General features: G+C 47.0%; 1 protein-coding gene across 1 annotated transcript; it reads right to left on the bottom strand.

The window, feature by feature from the left end:
• Window positions 1-1193: 1193 nt before the first annotated feature.
• LOC135037955 (retinitis pigmentosa 1-like 1 protein) lies at window positions 1194-10912 on the bottom strand. The gene is made up of 6 exons (XM_063954603.1): window positions 10836-10912; window positions 8206-8354; window positions 3683-3874; window positions 2160-2238; window positions 1943-2040; window positions 1194-1844 (listed from the first exon to the last, which is right to left on the bottom strand). Exons 4-6 carry the CDS (start codon window positions 2191-2193, stop codon window positions 1194-1196), a joined length of 783 nt encoding a protein of 260 aa, XP_063810673.1. The 5' UTR covers window positions 2194-2238; window positions 3683-3874; window positions 8206-8354; window positions 10836-10912.
• Window positions 10913-23506: the final 12594 nt, after the last annotated feature.

Below are 23506 nucleotides of genomic sequence, written 5' to 3'. Positions count from 1 at the left end.
GGGAGGAGACTTGTCAGATCTCTGGGCTGGTAACACACAGTGACATGATGTGAGGGGGAGAGCAGGAGTATAATAGGGGCTGATGGCTCCTGATGTATGAGATACACCAGAGAGTGTGGGGAGGAGATTGGTCAGATCTCTGGGCTAGTAACACACAGACATGATGTGAGGCGGAGAGCTGGAGTATAATAGGGGCTGATGGCTACTGATGTACAATACACCCCAGAGAGTGTGGGGAGGAGACTGGTCAGATCTCTGGGCTGGTAACACACAGTGACATGATGTGAGGCGGAGAGCTGGAGTATAATAGGGGCTGATGGCTCCTGATGTACAATATACCCCAGAGAGTGTGGGGAAGAGACTGGTCAGAGCTCTGGGCTGGTAACACACAGTGACATGATGTGAGGGTGAGAGCAAGAGTATAATAGGGGTTGATGTCTCCTGATGTATAAGATACACCAGAGAGTGTGGGGAGGAGACTGGTCAGATTTCTGGGCTGGTAACACCCAGTGACATGATGTGAGGGGAGAGCAGGAGTATAATAGGGGCTGATGGCTCCTGACTCCACACTGGGAAAATGGTATCCGGACTCCAGGTCGACAGCACAAAGGTTGACACACTTTAGGTCGACACCAATTGGTCGACACACATTAGGTCGACAGGGTCAAAAGGTCGACAGGAACAAGGTCGACATGGAAAAAGGTCGACATGATTTTTTCATGATTTATTTCTTTTTTTTAACCTTTTCATACTTAACGATCCACGCGGACTACGATTGGAACGGTAAAGTGTGCCGAGCGAAGCGGTAGCGGAGCGAAGGCACCATGCCCGAAGCATGGCGAGCGAAGCGAGCCATGCGAGGGGACGCGGTGCACTAATTCGGGTTCCCGGTCACTCTACGAAGAAAACGACACCAAAAAAACATAAAAAACTCATGTCGACCTTTTTCCATGTCGACCTTGTTCCTGTCGACCTTTTGACCCTGTCGACCTTTTGACCCTGTCGACCTAATGTGTGTCGACCAATTGGTGTCGACCTAAAGTGTGTCGACCTTTGTGCTGTCGACCCTGAGTCCCAGACCCGGGAAAATACATATTCCTCATTAGTGTGTACTGACAGAGGGTGTAGGATAAGAGATTGCTGTAGTGACTGAGGAAGTAGAATATGTGACACTTTCCTGTAATAAGTGTTAATTACTCACCTGTGCTGATATCTGTAGGGATCTCCTCCTCCTTAGACTGCTGATCTCCCCTCACATACGTCTCTTCTTCTTCCTCAGTATCTTCTGTCTCTATATCAGTCACATACGTCTCTTCTTCTCCCTCTATATCTTCTGCCTTTATATCAGTCACATACGTCTCCTCTTCTCCATCTATATCTTCTGCCTTTATATCAGTCACATACGTCTCTTCTTCTCCCTCTGTATCTTCTGCCTTCATATCAGTCACATACGTCTCTTCTTCTCCCTCTGTATCTTCTGCCTTCATATCAGTCACATACGTCTCTTCTTCTCCCTCTATATCTTCTGCCTCTCTATCAGTCACATACATCTCTTCTTCTCCCTCTATATCTTCTGCCTTTATATCAGTCACATATGTCTCTTCTTCTCCCTCTATATCTTCTGCCTTTATATAAGTCACATACGTCTCTTCTTCTCCCTCTGTATCTTCTGCCTTCATATCAGTCACATACGTCTCTTCTTCTCCCTCTGTATCTTCTGCCTTCATATCAGTCACATATGTCTTTTCTTCTCCCTCTATATCTTCTGCCTTTGTATCAGTCACATATGTCTCTTCTTCTCCCTCTGTATCTTTGATTTTAATATTATTTAATCGGGCTTCACCCTATGTAAACAAGACAAATATTATGACACACAGCTCCTCTACACAACATACAGTGACAGTCACTTTGGTTTATTGGGGAGACCCTATAGCCCACCTACCTGATCCTCCAGTGGGGTCCTGTGATTCTCCTCTGTACAGTCCTGGGAATACAGAGGACGGGGACATCTCTCTGGGGAATCTCTGTTACTGGGTCCTTCTGTAGGAGACACACAGTGACTGAGTACAGTGTATATATGTGATTATCAGATGATGTGTGTATATAGGGGGCCCCCATACCTGCTCTCCCCTGTACAATACATGACAGTCTCCTCTTACCCAGTGATGTGTGGGGCCGGTGATTCTCCATCATCACGTCCTTGTACAGACCCCTGTGTTCCTCTATACACTCCACCTCCTGCATGGAGACATAGACAGTGATATCATGACACCTTATAGGAACCTGACACAGAGTGATACAGTCATCACCCAGACACATCCCCTGATGTTACTGTATAATGCCCCATTCCCAGCCGTCACCTCTCCAGTCATCACCCAGACACGTCCCCTGATGTTACTGTATAATGTCCCATTCCCAGCAGTCACCTCTCCAGTCATCACCCAGACACATCCTGGTGTTACTGTATAATGTCCCATTCCCAGCAGTCACCTCTCTAGTCATCACCCAGACACATCCCCTGGTGTTACTGTATAATGTCCCATTCCCAGCAGTCACCTCTCCAGTCATCACCCACACACACACACCCTGGTGTTACTGTATAATGCCCCATTCCCAGCAGTCACCTCTACAGTCATCACCCAGACACATCCCCTGGTGTTACTGTATCATGTCCCATTCCCAGCAGTCAACTCTCCAGTCATCACCCACACACACACACCCTGGTGTTACTGTATAATGCCCCATTCCCAGCAGTCACCTCTACAGTCATCACCCAGACACATCCCCTGGTGTTACTGTATAATGCCCCATTCCCAGCAGTCACCTCTACAGTCATCACCCAGACACATCCCCTGGTGTTACTGTATCATGTCCCATTCCCAGCAGTCACCTCTCCAGTCATCACCCAGACACATCCCCTGGTGTTACTGTATAATGCCCCATTCCCAGCAGTCACCTCTACAGTCATCACCCAGACACATCCCCTGGTGTTACTGTATCATGTCCCATTCCCAGCAGTCACCTCTCCAGTCATCACCCAGACACGTCCCCTGGTGTTACTGTATAATGTCCCATTCCCAGCAGTCACCTCTCCAGTCATCACCCAGACACATCCCCTGGTGTTACTGTATAATGTCCCATTCCCGGCAGTCACCTCTCCAGTCATCGTCCAGACACATCCCCTGGTGTTACTGTATAATGTCCCATTCCCAGCGGTCACCTCTCCAGTCATCACCCAGAAACTTCCTCTGGTGTTACTGTATAATGTCCCATTCCCAGCAGTCACCTCTCCAGTCATCACCCAGATACATTCCCTGGTGTTACTGTATAATGTCCTATTCGCAGCAGTCAACTCTCGAGTCATCACCGAGACACACATCCTGGTGTTACTGTATCATGCCCCATTCCCAGCAGTCACCTCTCCAGTCATCACCCAGACACTACCCCTGGTGTTACTGTATAATGCCCCATTCCCAGCAGTCACCTCTCCAGTCACCACCCAGACACATCCCCTGGTGTTACTGTATAATGTCCCATTCCCAGCAGTCACCTCTCCAGTCATCACCGAGACACATCCCCTGGTATTACTGTATAATGCCCCATTCCCAGCAGTCACTTCTCCAGTCATCACCCAGACACCCCCCCTGGTGTTACTGTATAATGCCCCATTCCCAGCAGTCACCTCTCCAGTCAACAGCTGAATGATCTTGTTGGTGAGTTCCAGGATCTTTTGGTCATTGTGTCTCTCATGTATTAGTGAGTCAGGTGGAGGCACCGTGATTGGGCTCTGGGTTCTACTCAGTCCTCCTGACACACGGCGATGGCTGTTGAGTATCTCACACTCACTGGATGTCTTCTTCACTACTGTGTAATCCTGTGTAATGGAGGAGACATCAAATATCAATATATACACTCCCAGACCCCCCATCACCTACCCAGTCCTGTCCCTGTATTATTATTATTAAGTCACTGTGACACTCCCAGATCCCCTCACCTCCCCAGTCATGTCCCTGTATTATTACTATAGATATAAGTGATGTCACTGTGATGCTCCCAGATTCCCTCACCTCCCCAGTTATGTCCCTGTATTATTACTATAGATATAAGTGACATCACTGTACCACTCCCAGGTCACCTTACCTCCCCAGTCATGTCCTTGTATTATTACTATAGATATGTGACTTCACAGTGACGCTCCCAGATCCCCTCACCTCGTCAGTCATGTTCTCGTATTATTACAAAAGATATGTGATGTCACAGTGACAATCCCAGATCCCCTACCACCCGTCATGTCCCTGTATCATGACTAAAAATAATTGATGTTACAGTTACGCTACCATATTCGCTCACCTCCCCATTCATGTCCCTGTATTATTACTATAGATATAAGTGATGTCACTGTGACACTCCCAGATCCCCTCACCCTCCCCAGTCATGTCCCTGTATTATTACTATAGATATAAGTTAGGTTACTGTGACGCTCTGAGATTCCATCACCTCCCAGTCACGTCCCTGTATTATTACTATAGATATAAGTTAGGTCACTGTGATGCTCCCAGATCCCATCACCTCCCCAGTCATGTCCCTGTATTATTACTATAGATATATGTGATGTCACTGTGACACTTCCAGATCCCCTCACCTCCCCAGTCATGTCCCTGTATTATTAATATAAAAGTGATGTCACTGTACTGCTCCCAGAACCCCTCACCTCCCCAGTCATGTTCCTTTATTAGTACGATAGATATGTGAGGTCACAGTGATGCTCCAAGTTCTCCTCACCTCCCCAGTCATGTCCCTGTATTATTACTTTAGATATAAGTGATGTCACTGTAACACGCCCAGATATCCTCACCTCCACAGTCATGTCCCTGAATTATTACTATAGATAAAAGTGACATCAATGTGATGCTCCCAGATCCCCTCACCTTCCCAATCATGTCCCTGTATTATTACTAAAGGTTACATCACAGTGACGCTTCCATATCCCTTCACCTCCCCAGTCATGTCCCTGTATTATTACTATAGCTATAGGTTAGGTTACTCTGACGCGCCCAGATTCCATCACCTCCCCAGTCACGTCCCTGTAGTATTACTATAGATATAAGTTACATCACAGTGACGCTTCCATATCCCCTCACCTCCCCAGTTATGTCCCTGTATTATTACTTTAGATATAAGTGATGTCACTGTGACGCTCCCAGATCCCCTCACCTCCCCAGTCATGTCGCTGTATTATTACTAGAGATATATGTGATGTCAATGTGACACTCCCAGATCCCCTCACCTCCCCAGTCATGTCCCTGTATTATTACTATAGATAAGTGATGTCACTGTGATGCTCCCAGATTCCCTCACCTCCCCAGTAATATACCTGTATTATTACTATAGATATAAGCGATGTCACAGTGAGGCTGCCAGATCCCCTCACCTCCCCAGTCATGTCCCTGTATTACTATAGATATAAGTGATGTTACTGTGCCAGTCCCAGATCCCCTCACCACCCCCAGTCATGTCCCTGTATTAGTACGATAGATATGTGATGTCACTGTGATGCTCCCAGATCACCTCACCTCCACAGTTATGTCTCTTTATTATTACTATAGATATAAGTGATCTCACTGTGACACTTCCAGATCCCCTAACATCCCCAGTCATGTCCCTCTATTATGACTATAGATATTAGTGATGTCACTGTGACCCTCCCAGATCCCCTCATCTCCCCAGTCATGTCCCTGTATTATTACTAGAGATATATTTGATGTCACTGTGACACTTCCAGATCAAGTCATGTCCCTGTATTATTACTAGAGATATATGATGTCACTGTGACACTTACAGATCCCCTCAACTCCCCAGGCATGTCCCTGTATTATTACAGGAGATATATGTGATGTCATTGTGACACTTCCAGATCCCCTAACATCCCCAGTCATGTCCCTGTATTATTACTATAGATATAAGTGATGTTACTGTGACACTCCCACATCCCCTCACCTCCCCATCATATACCTGTATTATTACTATAGATATAAGTGATGTCTCTGTGATGCTCCCAGATCCCCTCACCTCCCCAGTCATGTCCCTGTATTATTACTATATATATGTGACGTCACTGTGCCTCTCCTAGATCCCCTCACCTCCCCAGTCATGTCCCTGTATTGCTATAGATATTAGTGATGTCACTGTGACACTCCCAAATCCCCTCACCTCTCAAGTCACATACGTATTATTAATATAGATATAAGGTCACAGTGGCGCTCCCAGATTCACTCACCTCCACAGTCATGTCCCTTTATTATTACTATAGATATAATGATGTCACTGTGACATTCCCAGATCCCCTCACCTCCCCAGTCATATACCTGTATTATTACTATAGATAACAGTGACATCACTGTGACGCTCCCAGATCCCCTCACCTCCCCAGTCATGTCTCTGTTTTATTACTATGGATTTAAGTGATGTCACTGTGACACTCCCAGTACCCCTCACGTCCACAGCCATGTCCCTGTATTATTACTAGAGATATATGTGATGTCACTGTGACACTTCCAGATCCAGTCATGTCCCTGTATTATCACTAGAGATATATGATGCCACTGTGACACTTACAGATCCCCTCAACTCCCCAGGCATGTCCCTGTATTATTACAGGAGATATATGTGATCTCACTGTGACACTTCCAGATCCCCTAACATCCCCAGTCATGTCCCTGTATTATTACTATAGATATAAGTGATGTCACTGTGACGCTCCCAGATCTCCTCATCTCCCCAGTCATGTCCATGTTTTATTACTATAGATTTAAGTGATGTCACTGTGACACTCCCAGTACACCTCACGTCTACAGTCATGTCCCTGTTTTATTACTATAGATAAAAGTGATGTCACAGTGATGCTCCCAGATCCCCTCACCTCCCCAGTCATGTCCCTGTATTATTACTTTAGATATAAGTGATGTCACTGTAACACGCCCAGATATCCTCACCTCCACAGTCATGTCCCTGAATTATTACTATAGATAAAAGTGACATCAATGTGATGCTCCCAAATCCCCTCACCTTCCCAATCATGTCCCTGTATTATTACTATAGGTTACATCACAGTGACGCTTCCATATCCCCTCACCTCCCCAGTCATGTCCCTGTATTATTACTATAGATATAGGTTAGGTTACTGTGACGCGCCCAGATTCCATCACCTCCCCAGTCATGTCACTGTATTATTACTAGAGATATATGTGATGTCAATGTGACAGTCCCAGATCGCCGAACCTCCCCAGTCATGTCCCTGTATTATTACTATAGATAAGTGATGTCACTGTGATGCTCCCAGATTCCCTCACCTCCCCAGTAATATACCTGTATTATTACTATAGATATAAGCGATGTCACAGTGAGGCTGCCAGATCCCCTCACCTCCCCAGTCATGTCCCTGTATTACTATAGATATAAGTGATGTTACTGTGCCAGTCCCAGATCCCCTCACCACCCCCAGTCATGTCCCTGTATTAGTACGATAGATATGTGATGTCACTGTGACGCTCCCAGATCACCTCACCTCCCCAGTCATGTCCCTGTATTATTACTATAGATATAAGGTCACAATGATGCTCCCAGATCCTCTCACCTCCCCAGTCATGTCCCTGTATTATTACTATAGATATAAGTGATGTCACTGTAGTGCTCCCAGAATCCCTCACCTCCCCAGTCATGTCCCTGAGTTATTACTATAGATATAAGGTCACAGTGATGTTCCCATATCCTATCGCCTCCCCATTCATGTCTCTGTATTATTACTATAGATATAAGTGCTGTTACTGTGACACTCCCACATCCTTTCACCTCTCCAATCATGTCCCTATATTATTACTATAGATATAAGGTCACAGTGATGTTACCATATCCTCTCACCTCCCCATTAATGTCCCTGTATTATTACTATAGATATAAGTGCTGTCACTGTGACACTCTCACATCCTCTCACCTCCCCAGTCATGTCCCTGTATTATTACTATAGATATAAGTGATGTCACTGTGACACTCTCACATCCTCTCACCTCCCCAGTCATGTCCCTGTATTATTACTATAGATATAAGTGATGTCACTGTGACACTCTCACATCCTCTCACCTCCCCAGTCATGTCCCTGTATTATTACTATAGATATGAGGTCACTGTGACGCTCCCAGATCCACTCACCTCCCCAGTAAGCAGGTAGATGATCTCCAGGGTGATTTTTATTATCCTCTCAGTCCTGTGACTCCTGTCCTTGTCCGTCCTCGGTGAATCAGAGAGAATACAGAACGTGTGATGTGTAATAAAGACTCCGTTCCTCACAGCTGGAGTTCCTGGAATAAATATAATACATAAAACATACTGCACATGTTACATAGTAAATGTGGAATAGAGCGGTCATTAAGGCTCCTATTTCCCCACAGTCATAGAGTCCTGGTCAGTGTCTTCGAGGTTCCTGTGACCCAGCCCCATAAGGCTGTACTGCATAGTGGGCCTGATCTAGAGTGTAGCACTATTGTGGGTGGAGTCACAATGAGCTGATGTTCAGTACACTGTGAAGGGACAGGGTCTCCTGGAAAGGCGGCCGGAGACAGGCAAGGGGAAGGCAGCTGGAGACAGGCAAGGGGAAGGTGGCAGAAGACAGGCAGGGGGAAGGCGGCAGGAGAGAGGCAGGGGGAAGGAGGCAGGAGATAGACAGGGGAAAGGCGGCAAGAGACAGGCAGGGGAAAGGCAGCCGGAGACAGACAGGGGAAAGGCAGCCGGAGACAGACAGGGGAAAGGCAGCCGGACACAGACAGGGGAGCAGCCGCATGGAGTAACATGAGATGGGGCTCGGACGGGGTCACCAGCAGCAGCCACGAGCGGGGTACAGTGCCAGCTGCCTGCAGGCTATAACCCGGCCCTCCCATACCAGAGGCTCCTGCCATGCTACACCCGCAGCCCCCTGCCTCCTACCCACACCCTCTGCAGCCTAGGAAGGATGAGCTGCTGGGAGCCCCTGAGACGGATGAGTGAGGAAGCCCCCTGGAGGAGTAAGTGCAGCTCTCTCTGTGCCTGCTTCTAGATGCTGCCCTCCCCTACTTGCTGCATGGGTGCAGATGTTGGCAGCGCACACAGCATGAAAACACAAGGTTTGTTGGCGCTGGGCAGGTCTGTGATGGAATACACCTTAGGATTAGCAGCCACCTGGAGAGGGGTAGCCGGCCTCCTCATACAGAGACAAATGTGGGGAATACCAGGGAGGCGCTCTATCCAAATGATGCAACCAAAAAATAATGAAAAAAACTGTTTATTACACACAAGAGCGGGTCTGCAGTATCAACTTTGTGCCGCAAGGACTACCAACACTGGTGCAGTGACTACTAACCACCATCACATCTATACACATGTATACTCACTTTGTTGTTACACCGGAACTAAGCGTATGGACAATTACCATATAAAGGTCATTCTGGTTCAGGGCACATTCCTGTATGAACCATATCAGCTGGAGGATTTCTTCTCACTCACACTGTGCGCTGCTAATTTACTATAAGAGACTGACAAAACCTCTGAGAGTCTCCTATGTAGAAGGATCAGCGTTTTCCTTTTACATTGGTTTTATCAGTGATACCTTTGTGTATACTCATTGTGTATATCATTTATACCAGAGATATCATATACCTCAGGGTAACACCCATTAGTATATGTTTTGCTCTATATTACTGTTTATATTGTTTTTATGTTTTGTTGCATCATTTGGATAGAGCGCCTACCTGGTATTCCCCACATTTGCACACAGCACGGGGCTCAGTAACAGCCCGGCTGCCGGCACGTATACAAAATAATAGGTTGCCTATAGAATAATAGTAAACGCCAGGCACAGCTGCTGCAGAAACTCTTGTTACATACATGACGTCAGTCTCTTCTGATACTGGCATTATATAATACAACCCGGTGTCTCTACAGCAGATGGCCGTCGTTATACGTGTGGCGACCTCCTAGCGGGCATTTCACATGTTACACCATTATAGTGACGTGACTGCTGGGGGGGACGGCAATGAGGGGGCTCAGCCTGCAGCTGTCACACTGCCAGTGGTGTAGTAATGCTCTGCAGCTGTCACACTGCCAGTGGTGTAGTAATGCTCTGCAGCTGTCACACTGCCAGTGGTGTAGTAATGCTCTGCAGCTGTCACACCGCCAGTGGTGTAGTAATGCTCTGCAGCTGTCACACCGCCAGTGGTGTAGTAATGCTCTGCAGCTGTCACACTGCCAGTGGTGTAGTAATGCTCTGCAGCTGTCACACCGCCAGTGGTGTAGTAATGCTCTGCAGCTGTCACACCGCCAGTGGTGTAGTAATGCTCTGCAGCTGTCACACTGCCAGTGGTGTAGTAATGCTCTGCAGCTGTCACACTGTCAGTGGTGTAGTAATGCTCTGCAGCTGACATAATAATAATAATAATAATAATAATAATAATAATAATAATAATAATAATAATAATAACAGGATACCACAGGCTGCTCCCTCAGTATAATAATAACAGGACACCACAGGCTGCTCCCCCTGTATAGTAATAATAATAACAGGACACCACAGGCTGCTCCCCCTGTATAATAATAATAATAACAGGACACCACAGGCTGCTCCCCCTGTATAATAATAATAACAGGACACCACAGGCTGCTCCCCCTGTATAGTAATAATAACAGGACACCACAGGCTGCTCCCCCTGTATAATAATAATAATAACAGGACACCACAGGCTGCTCCCCCTGTATAATAATAATAACAGGACACCACAGGCTGCTCCCCCTGTATAGTAAGACGCCATTACCTGATCTCCACGGACACTGGGAGGCTGCAGCAGTCGATGAAAACTCACTTCCTGTATGTGGAACGCACAGTCCGGAAGTAAGGTGCAACGCACAGGCAGGAAGTAAAGAGTGATTGGCACAAGCTGATTCCTAGTGACTGGTTCCTCAACCTCCTACACCCCGCCCTCTGTAATGACTATTACCACACATGTCCTCAGTGCAGGAGGCCGGCGGCCATTTTCTTGTATACCAGTCCGGCTGCAACAATAGGTTCCCAGGCCGAGTAGTGACGTCAGGAGCGGCGGCCATTTTCCCCTGGTCTGAGCTCCGCCTTCCTTCTATCATTCCCACAAGGCAGCAGGAGCAGAGAGCAGCCATTGCTGTGTCTGGCAGCAGGTAATGATATTATTATTATTATTCTATAGGCTGAGCAGCTCTGGTGTCAGGTTCTGTACTACAGGGGGAGCAGCCTCTGGTGCCTTGTTATAGTGCAGCTGGAGCAGCCTCTGGTGCTGCATTATCCCTGTGCAGGTGGCTGACACTCTAGTGTCCTATTACTGTAATACAGGTGGCGCAGACCCCGCCATTACTGTAATACAGGTGGCGCAGACCCCGCCGTTATCGTAATACAGGTGGCGCAGACCCCGCTGTTACCGTAATACAGAGGGCGCAGACCCCGCCGTTACTGTGATACAGGTGGCGCAGTCCCCACCCTTACCGTAATACAGGTGGCGCAAGACCCCGCCGTTACTGTAATACAGGGCTCAGACCCCGCCGTTACCGTAATACAGGTGGCGCAGTCCCCACCCTTACCATAATACAGAGGGCGCACACCCCGTCGTTACCGTGATACAGGTGGCGCAGACCCCGCCGTTACTGTAATTCTATAAACGGGACATTACAGGTGTTGTGTCCTGTGGCATTGTACTATACAGGTGGAGCGGCATATGTTGTATTAATATTCAGGGGAGCTGTATTAAAATACAGGGGAGTGGCATGTGTTGTCCTACTGTACAGGGGGAGCGACCTGGGGCATCCTCCTATACAGGGGTAGTGGATTATGACATCCTACTATACAGGGGGAGCAGCCTGTGTTGCCCTTTTATACAGGGTAAGTGGCCTGTGGTGTCTTGTTACTTTTATTATATAGGGTGAGCGACATGTATTGTCTTTCTATACAGAATGAGTGGCCTGTGTTGTCATATTACAGGGGTAGCATCCTGTACTGTCATAGTATACAGGGGGAGCGGCCTGTGTTGTCATAATATACAAGTGGAGGGACCTGTGGTGTCTTGTTACTTTTATTATATAGGGTGAGCGACATGTATTTTCTTTCTATACAGAAGGCGTGGCCTGTGTTGTCATAATATACAGGGGTAGCTTCCTGTGCTGTCATAGTATACAGGGGGAGCAGCATGTGTTGTCATAATATACAGGGGCAGTGGCCTGTGTTGTCATAATATACAGGGGTAGCTTCCTGTGCTGTCATAGTATACAGGGGGAGCAGCATATGTTGTCATAATATACAGGGGTAGCTTTCTGTGCTGTCATAGTATGCAGGGGGAGCGGCCTGTGTTGTATTTATTATTATTAGCAGTTTCTTATATAGCGCAGCATATTCAGTTGCGCTTTACAATTAGAACAACAGTAATAGAACAAAACAGGGTAAAAACAGACAGACATAGAGGTAGGAAGGCCCTGCTCGCAAGGTTACAATCTATGGGGGAATAGGCATTGATACAGAAGGATTGATGCTACCTGTTGCATAATGGTCCACCAGATTGCTAGGTTCTTAATGGGTTGTATGATATGATCACCCAGCGATGAGATGAGGTACAGACTGAGAACAGCAGAGGACCCAAGACTGAGCCTTGCGTTACTCCAACTGATAGAGGTAGAGAAGAAGAGGTAGAATCAGAGAAGTGAACACTGAAAGAGCGATTAGATAGGTAGGATGAGAACCAGGAGAGGACCGTGTCCTGAAGACCTAGAGATTGTAGTATTTGTTTGAGAAGAGAGTGGTCAATGATGTCATAAGCAGCAGAGAGATCTAGAAGAATGAGTAGTGTGTAGTGGTCTTTAGATCTAGCAGTGACTAGATCATTCACTACTTTGGTCAGTGCAGTCTCTGTGTGGTGTTGGGCATGAAAGCCTGACTGAAGTGGGTCCAATAAGTTGTGGGAGTTAAGAATGTGTGTGAGGCGAGTGTAGGCAAGTCTCTCAAGTAGCTTGGAGGGATATGGTAGCTGAGAAATGGGACGGTAGTTAGAGAGTGTGTTTGGGTCAGAGTTGTGTTTGTTTAAACTGGGAGTAATCACTGCATGCTTAAACAGAGAAGGAAAGATACCAGTAGAGAGAGAGATTACAGATGTTAGTTAAGGTTGGAATAAGCACAGGAGACAAAGTTTTACTGACCTGTAAGGGTATAGGATCAAGAGGAGAGGTAGTGGAGTAGGAGGATGGAAGGAGTGTTGATACTTCATCTTCACTTGTGGGATCAAATGAAGAGATAGTGCCAGAGGGTTCAGGTAGGGAATTGAGCAGGTCACTGGCTGAGGAAGAGCATACCATTTCATCTCGGATTTTATCAATCTTATCCTTGAAGTAGGAGGCAAGTTCTTGTGCACTGATACACAAAACACTATTATTTGCAGCGCCTGCATCAATTAAATAAAATCAGAAAAAATATTTAAAAAAAATGAAATAGTGGGGACAATGCTTGGTATACGTTCACCAATATATAAGAGTTGTGTATTGCTCCTATTAGGAATAACTAGACAAAAGAAATATGATAGGGGCGCTCATATATCAAAACACTGTACCCAACAAGATAACAGCCATGGAGTCCCAATAGTTATTAAAATGACTTTATTATAAATAACAAATACTTTTGTATCTGTATATATTGCTATTAAATATTAACTATTCTTGTACAATTGTGTAGCATCTTCATAACACTTGTTTAATGAATTAACAGTACTTACACATTCATATAAAAAGCAGCTAGAAACCAAATACATATATTAATGTAATTGTTCTGTGGCAATATGACCAATATATCCAACCGGGCGTCCCCGGAAAGAAAATATTGGTTGTGGCTTAAAAACAACTGCTGGAAGATAAAAAACCGTTTATATGCCAAGTCCAGGTGGGTGCCGGCGCGGAACTGATGAGAAGAGAACCGTCAAGTCCATTGGTGGAAAATCCGTTATGCGCTTGATGTATATTCTCCTCCAGGATTACATCACCTCTTCCACTATAGCTGGATTGTATGGGTAACGGTCCCAAGATGTTATCACTGTTGATAGAAGCGGCGTGTGGACCGTGTCCACAGCGGGGATGGAATTGCCGCTAAATAGTGAAGATCTCGTGGTGGATATATAAACCACAGTCAATTTTTCAGACTGGGGGCAGTTTGGATTCCCGTCTCTTATACGGGACTTGAGGTGACTCGTACCTTGTTTGTGCTGCCGCTACAGCTTTACCGTTTGGCTGATTGGCCCAGGGATATGGGCGCTGTTGGTAATGTCGGCATGTGAACCGCTGTTGCGGCGAGATCGATAAGGCCGCTGTATAAGGCCGTATGGTGAGAGTCCCGTGGTGGATGATATAAGCTGCAGTGGGATTAGCTTCCTGACTCCCATGCGGGGCTTGAGATGGATTGTTTGGTAACGTTCAAACAGGGCCGGTATATGGAGTAACCACCTTGACTGGTTTGTGCTGTTGTAGGCACTGATAGTATCTAGTGGGGGAGGTGAGGGAGGGTAAAGAAGTGATTTAAATGCATTAAAAAGTTGCTTGGGGTTGGTGGCATGAGAAGAGATGAGAGATTGGAAGTATGTTTGCTTGGCAGTGTCCAGTGCCTGATGATAGGAGTGGTAGGTGGTCTTATATCTGAGGATTCTGAGATTTACGCCACTGACGTTCTACTTTACGTGACAGTTTTTGTAGGTGTCTTGTTGATTTAGAGTGCCATGGTTGGCATCTAAGCCTATGTAGAGTGTGATGGGTAGCTGGAGCCACTTCATCAAGAGTGTGATGGGTAGCTGGAGCCTCTCTAGGGTCTTGTGCAGGTGGAATACAGCAGTGTCAGGTGTGGTAAATGTAGGGATTGGTGAGAGCAGTTGTTGCAGAGAAGTGGAAAGTTGTTGAAAATGTATATTGTTAGTATTTCTGCGGGTTAGAGGAGGCTTGCTAGGTTTTAGTGTCAGAAGTTAGACTAATAGAAGAGATTGTGAAGGTGATCAGGTTGTGATCAGAGAAAGGGAAAGGAGTGTTAATGAATTCAGAAACTGAGCAGAGTCTGGTGAACACAAGATCAAAGCAGTGGCCCTTCTGATGAGTAGAGGAGTCAGACCATTTGCTCAGGCCAAGAGAGGAGGTTAGAGAGAGGAGTTTGGAGGCATGAACAGATTGTGGACTGTCAAGAGCTATATTGAAATCGCCCATAATGATGTTGTTCGAGTTGCCCAGGAGGGCGATAGATAGCTGCAACACGCAGAGAGAAGAGGTGAAAATCCTGATAGAGTGAACTTCAAATGATGTGAATGCGAGTGATGGAACCTGAGGTAGAACAGTGTATGTGAAAAATTGGAACAGTAAGATTCCAACCCCACCACCTTTACTATTACCAGGCCTGGGGGGGTGTGTGAAGTGGAAACCACCGTGTGACAGTGCTGCAGGGGAGGCCGTGTCTGATTGTGTGAGCCATGTTTCTGTTATAGCCAGCAGATTAAAGTTGTGAGATATGAAGAGGTTATGGATGGATGGTAATTTGTTACAAACAGAGTGTGCATTCCATAAGCCACATTTTAGTGACTTGGAGGGGGATGGGAGACACGTGATATTTATGAGGTTAGATGGAGTTTTATGTTGTTTTGAGATAGCTGTGTGTGAGAGGGACAGGTGGTTGGGGCCTGGATTTGGTGATATGGCACCAGCTAATAAAAGCAGAAGAGTGAGATAAATATTGGTGGATGTTTGCGAGTGTTTATTCTGGTGGCCAATTGTGGTTGTCAAAGTACTTGCAGAGAAGTAAGTATAAAGCTCATGAGTGGTTAGAAGAGGGGAGTGGAGAATAGAAGCTGTAATGTGCACAGAGGGGTGAGTTTTAGGGTGAGTGTAGAATGTGTTACATTTGGTGAGAATTCCATGAATTGAAATAAGAAACAGTAGTTTGATGAACATGCTGTGGTCGTTTGTGAGATCATTTTGGGTTAAGTGGTGTAGGAATAAGTTGTTTAAGTAAGTTACCTTTCCTTGATGGTGCTCAATGTTTGTTCAACTGTTTATTTAACTGTTCAGATAACACACTTCTTACTTCCACGCTTATTACATTCCACGCAAGCTACCCCCAGAAAGCTGACCCCTTGACATTATACAGTAACACCAGGGGATGTGTCTGGGGGATGACTGGAGAGGTGACTGCTGGGAATGGGACATTATACAGTAACACCAGGGGACGTGTCTGGGTGATGACTGGAGAGGTGACTTCTGGGAATGGGGCATTATACAGTAACACCAGGGGTTGTGTCTGGGTGATGACTGGAGAGGTGACTGCTGGGAATGGGACATTATACAGTAACACCAGGGGATGCGTCCGGGTGATGACTGGAGAGGTGACTGCTGGGAATGGGACATTATACAGTAACACCAGGGAATGCGTCTGGGTGATGACTAGAGAGGTGACTGCTGGGAATGGGACATTATACAGTAACACCAGGGTATGCGTCTGGGTGATGACTGGAGAGGTGACTGCTGGGAATGGGGCATTATACAGTAACACCAGGGGATGTATCTGGGTAATGACTGGAGAGGTGACTTCTGGGAATGGGACATTATACAGTAACACCAGGGGATGTGTCTGGGTGATGACTGGAGAGGTGACTGCTGGGAATGGGACATTATACAGTAACACCAGGGGACGTGTCTGGGTGATAACTGGAGAGGTGACTGCTGGGAATGGGACATTATACAGTAACACCAGGGGATGTGTCTGGGTGATGACTGGAGAGGTGACTGCTGGGAATGGGACATTATACAGTAACACCAGGGGATGTGTCTGGGTGATGACTGGAGAGGTGACTGCTGGGAATGGGACATTATACAGTAACACCAGGGGATGTGTCTGGGTGATGACTGGAGAGGTGACTGCTGGGAATGAGACATTATACAGTAACACCAGGGGATGTGTCTGGGTGATGACTGTATCACTGTGTGTGTCAGGTTCCTATAAGGTGTCAGGATGTCACTGTCTATGTCTCCATGCAGGAGGGGGAGTATATAGAGGAACACAGGGGTCTGTACAAGGACGTGATGATGGAGAATCACCGGCCCCTCACATCACTGGGTAAGAGGACACTGTCATGTATTGTACAGGGGAGAGCAGGTATGGGGGCCCCTATATACACACATCACCTGATAATCACATATATACACTGTACTCAGTCACTGTGTGTCTCCTACAGATGGGCCCAGTAACAGAGATACCCCAGAGAGATGTCCCCGTCCTCTGTATTCCCAGGACTGTACAGAGGAGAACCACAGGATCCCACAGGAGGATCAGGTAGGTGGGATTTAGGGTCTCGCCAATATACCAAAGTGACTGTCACTATATGATCTGTAGAGGAGCTGTGTGTATTATACACTGATATTATACTGTTTCACCCTTAGTTTAAGCTAACACTATGCAAATACCATTGTATTATTTTCTCATACGTCCAAGAGGATGCTGGGGTCACATCAAGAACCTTGGGGTATAGATGGGATCCACAGGAAACATGGGCACTTTAAGACTTTCAAAGGTGTGTGAACTGGCTCCTCCCTCTATGCCCCTCCTCCAGACTCCAGTTTAGAATCTGTGCCCAGGCAGACTGGATGCACACTGAGGAGCTCTACTGAGTTTCTCTGAAAAGACTTTATGTTAGGTTTTGTATTTTCAGGGAGATCTGCTGGCAGCAGTCTCCCTGCTTTGTGGGACTGAGGGGAGAGAAGTCAGATCTACTTCTGTGAGTTTCAAGGCTCTGCTTCTTTGGCTACAGGACACCATTAGCTCCTGAGGGTCTGATCGCTAGGTACGCCTAGATGCTCGTTCCCAGAGCCCGCCGTCACCCCCCTTGCAGAGCCAGAAGTCAGAAGACAGGCGAGTAGAAGACGATCAGAAGACTTCAGTGACGGCTTTGAGGTACAGCACAGCAGCCGCGCTGCGCGCCATGCTCCCACACTCAGAGGCACTACAGGGTGCGGGGGGGGGGGGGGGGGCAGCAATTTAACCACAAAATAACTGACTGGCAGGAGCGGACATAGTGCCAGGGCACTGCCCGGACCCCCACCAGTATAAAAAAGTTTAAAAAAGAGCGGGTCTGAAGCGCGCCATTATGGTGGAGGAGCTTAGCCCTCACAGCACACAGCCCGGCGCCATTTTCTGTACACAGGCTGCAGAGACGCTGGTCCATCCTCACACTGCTGTACAAGTAACAGGGTGCAAATTGGGGAGGGGGGGGGGGCACAGTGATTTTGATGCATTGTATGTAATTTATAAAAGTGCTGCAGGTCTGTGACATTTTCTGTAGTATTTTCAGACCGGGTTTGGGCGCTGGGGTGTGAATTGGCAATATCTCCCTCTGTGGCTCTCTGACAGGCTTTACTGTGGGTCTGTCCCCTATATGCCCGGTGTGTCTGTGGGTGGTGGGTGCACGTGTGTCGGTATGTCTGAGGCAGAGTGCTCTTCCCAGGAGGAGACTATGTTAGGGACAGAAACGGCTGTGGGAGTGACCCTATCGGCGCCGCCGACACCTGATTGGGTGAATGTTTTGAGTGCTTTAAATGATAAATAAAAGATTGGATTAATCTGAGTCCCAGAACCAGGCTTGGAAGAAATCCGTAGAGGATGTGTTGTTTCAAATCCAGACCCCCTCGGGGTCACAAAAATGTTCATTTGCCCAGCTGACAGACAGGGATACCGACACGGACACTGATTCAAGTGTCGACTATAGTGATGCCAGATTAGAACCAAAACTGGCAAAGAGCATTCAGTACATGATTGTGGCAATAAAAGACGTGTTACATATCACTGAGGACCCTACTGTTCCTGATGCTAGGGTCTGTATGTATAAAGGAAAGAAACCTGAGGTAACATTTCCTCCCTCTCATGAACTGAACACGCTTTGTGAAAAGGTTTGGAAAAGTCCTGACAGAAAGTTTCAGATTCGCAAAAGGATTGTAATGGCGTGTCCGTTTCCCTCTGGGGATAGGGAAAAATGGGAGTCACCCCCCATTGTGGATAAAGCTCTGTCACGGCTGTCCAAAAAGGTGGCTCTCCCGTCCCCTGACACGGCAGCCCTAAAGGATCCTGCGGATCGTAGGCAGGAAAATACATTGAAATCCATTTATGTCACCACGGGTACGCTACTCAGACCAGCCATTGCATCTGCGTGGGTGAGCAGTGCTATCGAAAAATGGGCAGATAACCTGTCGTCTGAATTGGATACCCTAGATAGGAATAGCATTCTTTTGACACTAGGTCATATCAGGGACGCTGCAGTCTACCTAAAAGAAGCTGCGAGAGATATTGGCCTCTTGGGATCACGAGCCAATGCCATGGCAGTCTCAGCTAGGAAAGCATTGTGGATTCATCAATGGAATGCTGATGCTGACTCTAAGAAAGCTATGGAGTCTCCACCGTATAATGGTGGTGTGTTGTTTGGTGACGGCTTCGCTGATTTGGTATCTACGGCTACCGCGGGTAAATCATAATTTTTACCTTATGTGCCTGCACCATAAAAGAAAGCACACCACTATCAGATGCAGTCCTTTCGGCCCAATAAATACAGAAAAGGCAAACGATCACCGGCCGTGGCCGGTTCCCAGGAGCAGAAGTCCTCCCCGGCTTCTGCCAAGTCCACCACATGACGCTGGGACTCCTCTGCGGAAGTCTGCACCAGTGGAAGCATGTCTCAGGCTCTTCAGTCAGTTCTGGGCTCATGGGTTTTGGAAATAGTGTCCTAAGGGTACAAACTGGAGTTTCAAGACGTCCCCCCTCACCGATTTTTCAAATCAGCCTTACCAGCTTCTCTTCTAGACAGGGAGGTGGTATGCGCCGCAATACAAAAATTGTGTCACAATCAAGTCATAGTCAGGGTTCCTCCGTCACAACAGAGAGAAGGCTTTTATTCGAGCCTGTTCGTGGTCCCTAAGCCAGATGGCTCAGTCAGACCAATCCTGAACCTCAAATCCCTCAATTTCTACCTAAAAAAATTAAAATTCAAGATGGAATCTCTCCGGCCAGTGATCTCCAGTCTGGAGGAAGGGGATTTTATTGTGTTGGTAGACCTAAAGGATGCCTACTTGCATGTTCCCATTTATTTCCCACATCAGGCTTACCTGAGGTTCGCAGTTCGGGATTGTCATTACCAATTTCAGACGTTGCCATTTGGTCTGTCCATGGCTCCGAGGGTTTTCACCAAAGTAATGGCCGAAATGATGGTTCTCCTACGCAAACAAGGAGTCACGATTATCCCGTACTTGGACGATCTCCTGATAAAGGCGAGATCCAGGGACCAATTGATGCAGAACATTATTCTTTCCCTGACAATTCTGCAGCAACATGGTTGGCTCCTAAACGTGCCAAAATCACAGTTGGTTCCGACGAGACGGCTGTCGTTTTTGGGAATGATTCTGGACACAGAATTACAGAGAGTCTTTCTTCCAGTGGAAAAGGCTCTGGAACTTCAATGTCTGGTCAAACAATTGCTGAAACCAGCAAGAGTATTGATGCACTCGGTTGCTGGGAAAGATGGTGGCAACCTACGAGGCCATTCAGTTTGGCAGATTCCATGCCAGAGTGTTACAGTGGGACCTGTTGGACAAGTGGTCCGGGTCCCATCTGCACATGCACTGAAGGATAACCCTGTCTTCCAAGACCAGAATCTCACTCCTGTGGTGGCTGCACAGCTCTCACCCCCTAGAGGTACGCAGGTTCGGGATCCAGGACTGGATCTTAGTGACCACGGATGCGAGTCTCCGAGGCTGGGGAGCAGTCACGCAGGGGGAAAGCTTCCAGGGAAGATGGTCAAGCCAGGAAATGTGTCTACACATAAACGTTCTGGAGTTAAGGGCGATTCACAATGGCCTTCTGCAAGCGAACATCTTCGTAATCGACCCGTCTTGATTCAGTCGGACAACATAACAGCAGTAGCGTACATAAACCACCAGGACGGAACAAAGTGCAGAGCGGCAATAGCAGAGGCCACAAAAGTGCTCCGTTGGGCGGAAAGGCATACAAGCGCTCTGTCAGCGATCTTCATTTCAGGAGTGGACAACTGGGAAGCAGACTTCCTCAGCAGACACAGTCTCCATCCAGGAGAGTGGGGTCTTCATCAAGAGGTCTTTGCAGAAGTGACAAGTCTTTAAGGGAATTCCTCAAATAGACATGATGGCGTCTCGCCTCAACAAGAAACTTCAGAGATATTGTTCCAGGTCAAGAGACCCTCAAGCAATAGCAGTGGATGCCCTAGTGACACCGTGGGTGTTTTTAGTTGGTGTACGTGTTTCTTCCGCTTCCACTCATTCCAAAAGTGATAAAGAGCATAAGAAGAACAAAGGTTCGAGCGATCCTCATTGTTCCAGACTGGCCAAGAAGGGTTTGGTATCCGGATCTTCTGGAATTACTCGTAGGAGATCCCTGGCCTCTTCCTCTGGGGGAGGATCAGTTACAGCAGGTGCGTGTTCCAAGACTTACCGCGACTTCGTTTGACGGCTTGGAGGTTGAACGCCGGATCCTAGCCCGAAAGGGTATTCCCGAGGAACTTAACCCCACTCTTATTCAGGCCAGGAAGGGAGTAACGTCTAAACATTACCACCGTATTTGGAGAAAATACGTGTCTTGGTGTGACTCCAGGAAGGTTCCTACGGAAGACTTTCAGCTAGTAGGTTTTCTCCATTTTCTACAAGTCGGTATGGATGCGGGCCTTAAGTGGGCTCAATTAAAGTTCAAATTTCAGCCTTATCGGTTTTCTTCCAAAAACAATTGGCCTCTCTTCCAGAAGTTCAGACCTTCGTGAAAGGAGTGTTGCACATCCAACCTCCCTTTGTGCCCCCTGTGGCACCGTGGGATCTTAACGTGGTGTTCTTACTTGGAAACTGGTCATGCTGTTGGCCTTGGCATCCGCAAGGTGGGTGTCTGAATTGGCGGCCTTGTCTCACAAGACCCCTTATTTGATCTTTCATGAAGATAGAGCAGCATTGAGGACTCGTCAGCAGTTTCTGCCGAAAGTGGTTTCGACGTTACACTTGAACCAACCTATTTTGGTGCCAGTGGCTACTGACGCCTTGCTGGAATCAAAGTTTCTCGATGTAGTAAGAGCTTTGAAAATTTATGTCGCCAAAATGGCTCAGTTTAGAAAAACGGAGGCTCTGTTTGTCCTGTATGCTCACAATAAAATTGGGGCTCCTGCTTCCAAGCAGACTATTGCGCGCTGGATCTGTCCTACGATTCAGCAGGCTCAATCTATGGCTGGATTGCCGTTACCGAAATCGGTAAAGGCCCATTCTACCAGAAAGGTGGGCTCGTCCTGGGCGGCTGCCCGGGGGGTCTCGGCATTGCAACTTTGCTGAGCAGCTACTTGGTCGGGTTCAAACACCTTTGCGAAGTTCTACAAGTTTGATACCCTGGCTAATGAGGACCTCATGTTTGGTCATTCGGTGCTGCAGAGTCATCCTCACTCTCCCGCCCGTTCTAGTGCTTTGGTATAACCCCATGGTTCTTGATGTGACCCCAGCATCCTCTAGGACGTATGAGAAAATAGGATTTTAATATCTATCGGTAAATCCTTTTCTCTTAGTCCGTAGAGGATGCTGGGCGCCGGTCCCAGTGCGTACTGTATCTGCAGTTATTAGTTATGGTTACACACATACTGTGTTACGTTTATAGTCAGCCTGTTGGTGATGTTGTTCATGCCGTTGACTTGCGTTGTATTAAAAGCCATGTTGTACGGCGTGCTTGAGGTTTGAGCTGGTATGTATCTCACCTTAGTTTAACTATAAATCCTTTTCCTCGAAATGTCCGTCTTCCTGGGCACAGTTCCTATAACTGAAGTCTGGAGGAGGGGCATAGAGGGAGGAGCCAGTTCACACCCCTTTGAAAGTCTTAAAGTGCCCATGTCTCCTGTGGATCCCGTCTATTCCCCATGGTTCTTGATGTGACCCCAGCATCCTCTACAGACTAAGAGAAAAGGATTTACCGGTAGGTATTAAAATCCTATTTATAGTGTTGTTGTTTTTTTTAGGTAGAACGTCTGTCTGATATTAAAACAGAAGATATAGAGGGAGAAGGAGAGACGTATGTGACTGATATGAAGGCAGAAGATATAGAGGGAGAAGAGGAGACGTATGTGACTGGTATAAAGGCAGAAGATATAGAGGGAGAAGAAGAGACGTATGTGACTGATATGAAGGCAGAAGATATAGAGAAAGAAGAAGAGACGTGTGTGACTGATATAAAGGCAGAAGATATAGGGGGAGAAGAAGAGACGTATGTGACTGATATAGAGGCAGAAGATATAGAGGGAGAAGAAGAGACGTATGTGGGTGATATAAAGGCAGAAGATATAGAGGGAGAAGAAGAGACGTATGTGACTGATATAAAGGCAGAAGATATAGAGGGAGAAGAAGAGACGTATGTGACTGATATAAA

This window comes from Pseudophryne corroboree, unplaced genomic scaffold (genome assembly GCF_028390025.1).
Source record: "Pseudophryne corroboree isolate aPseCor3 unplaced genomic scaffold, aPseCor3.hap2 scaffold_691, whole genome shotgun sequence".
Taxonomy (NCBI): Eukaryota; Metazoa; Chordata; class Amphibia; order Anura; family Myobatrachidae; genus Pseudophryne; species Pseudophryne corroboree.
This window is presented reverse-complemented; position numbering and strand designations above follow the sequence as displayed.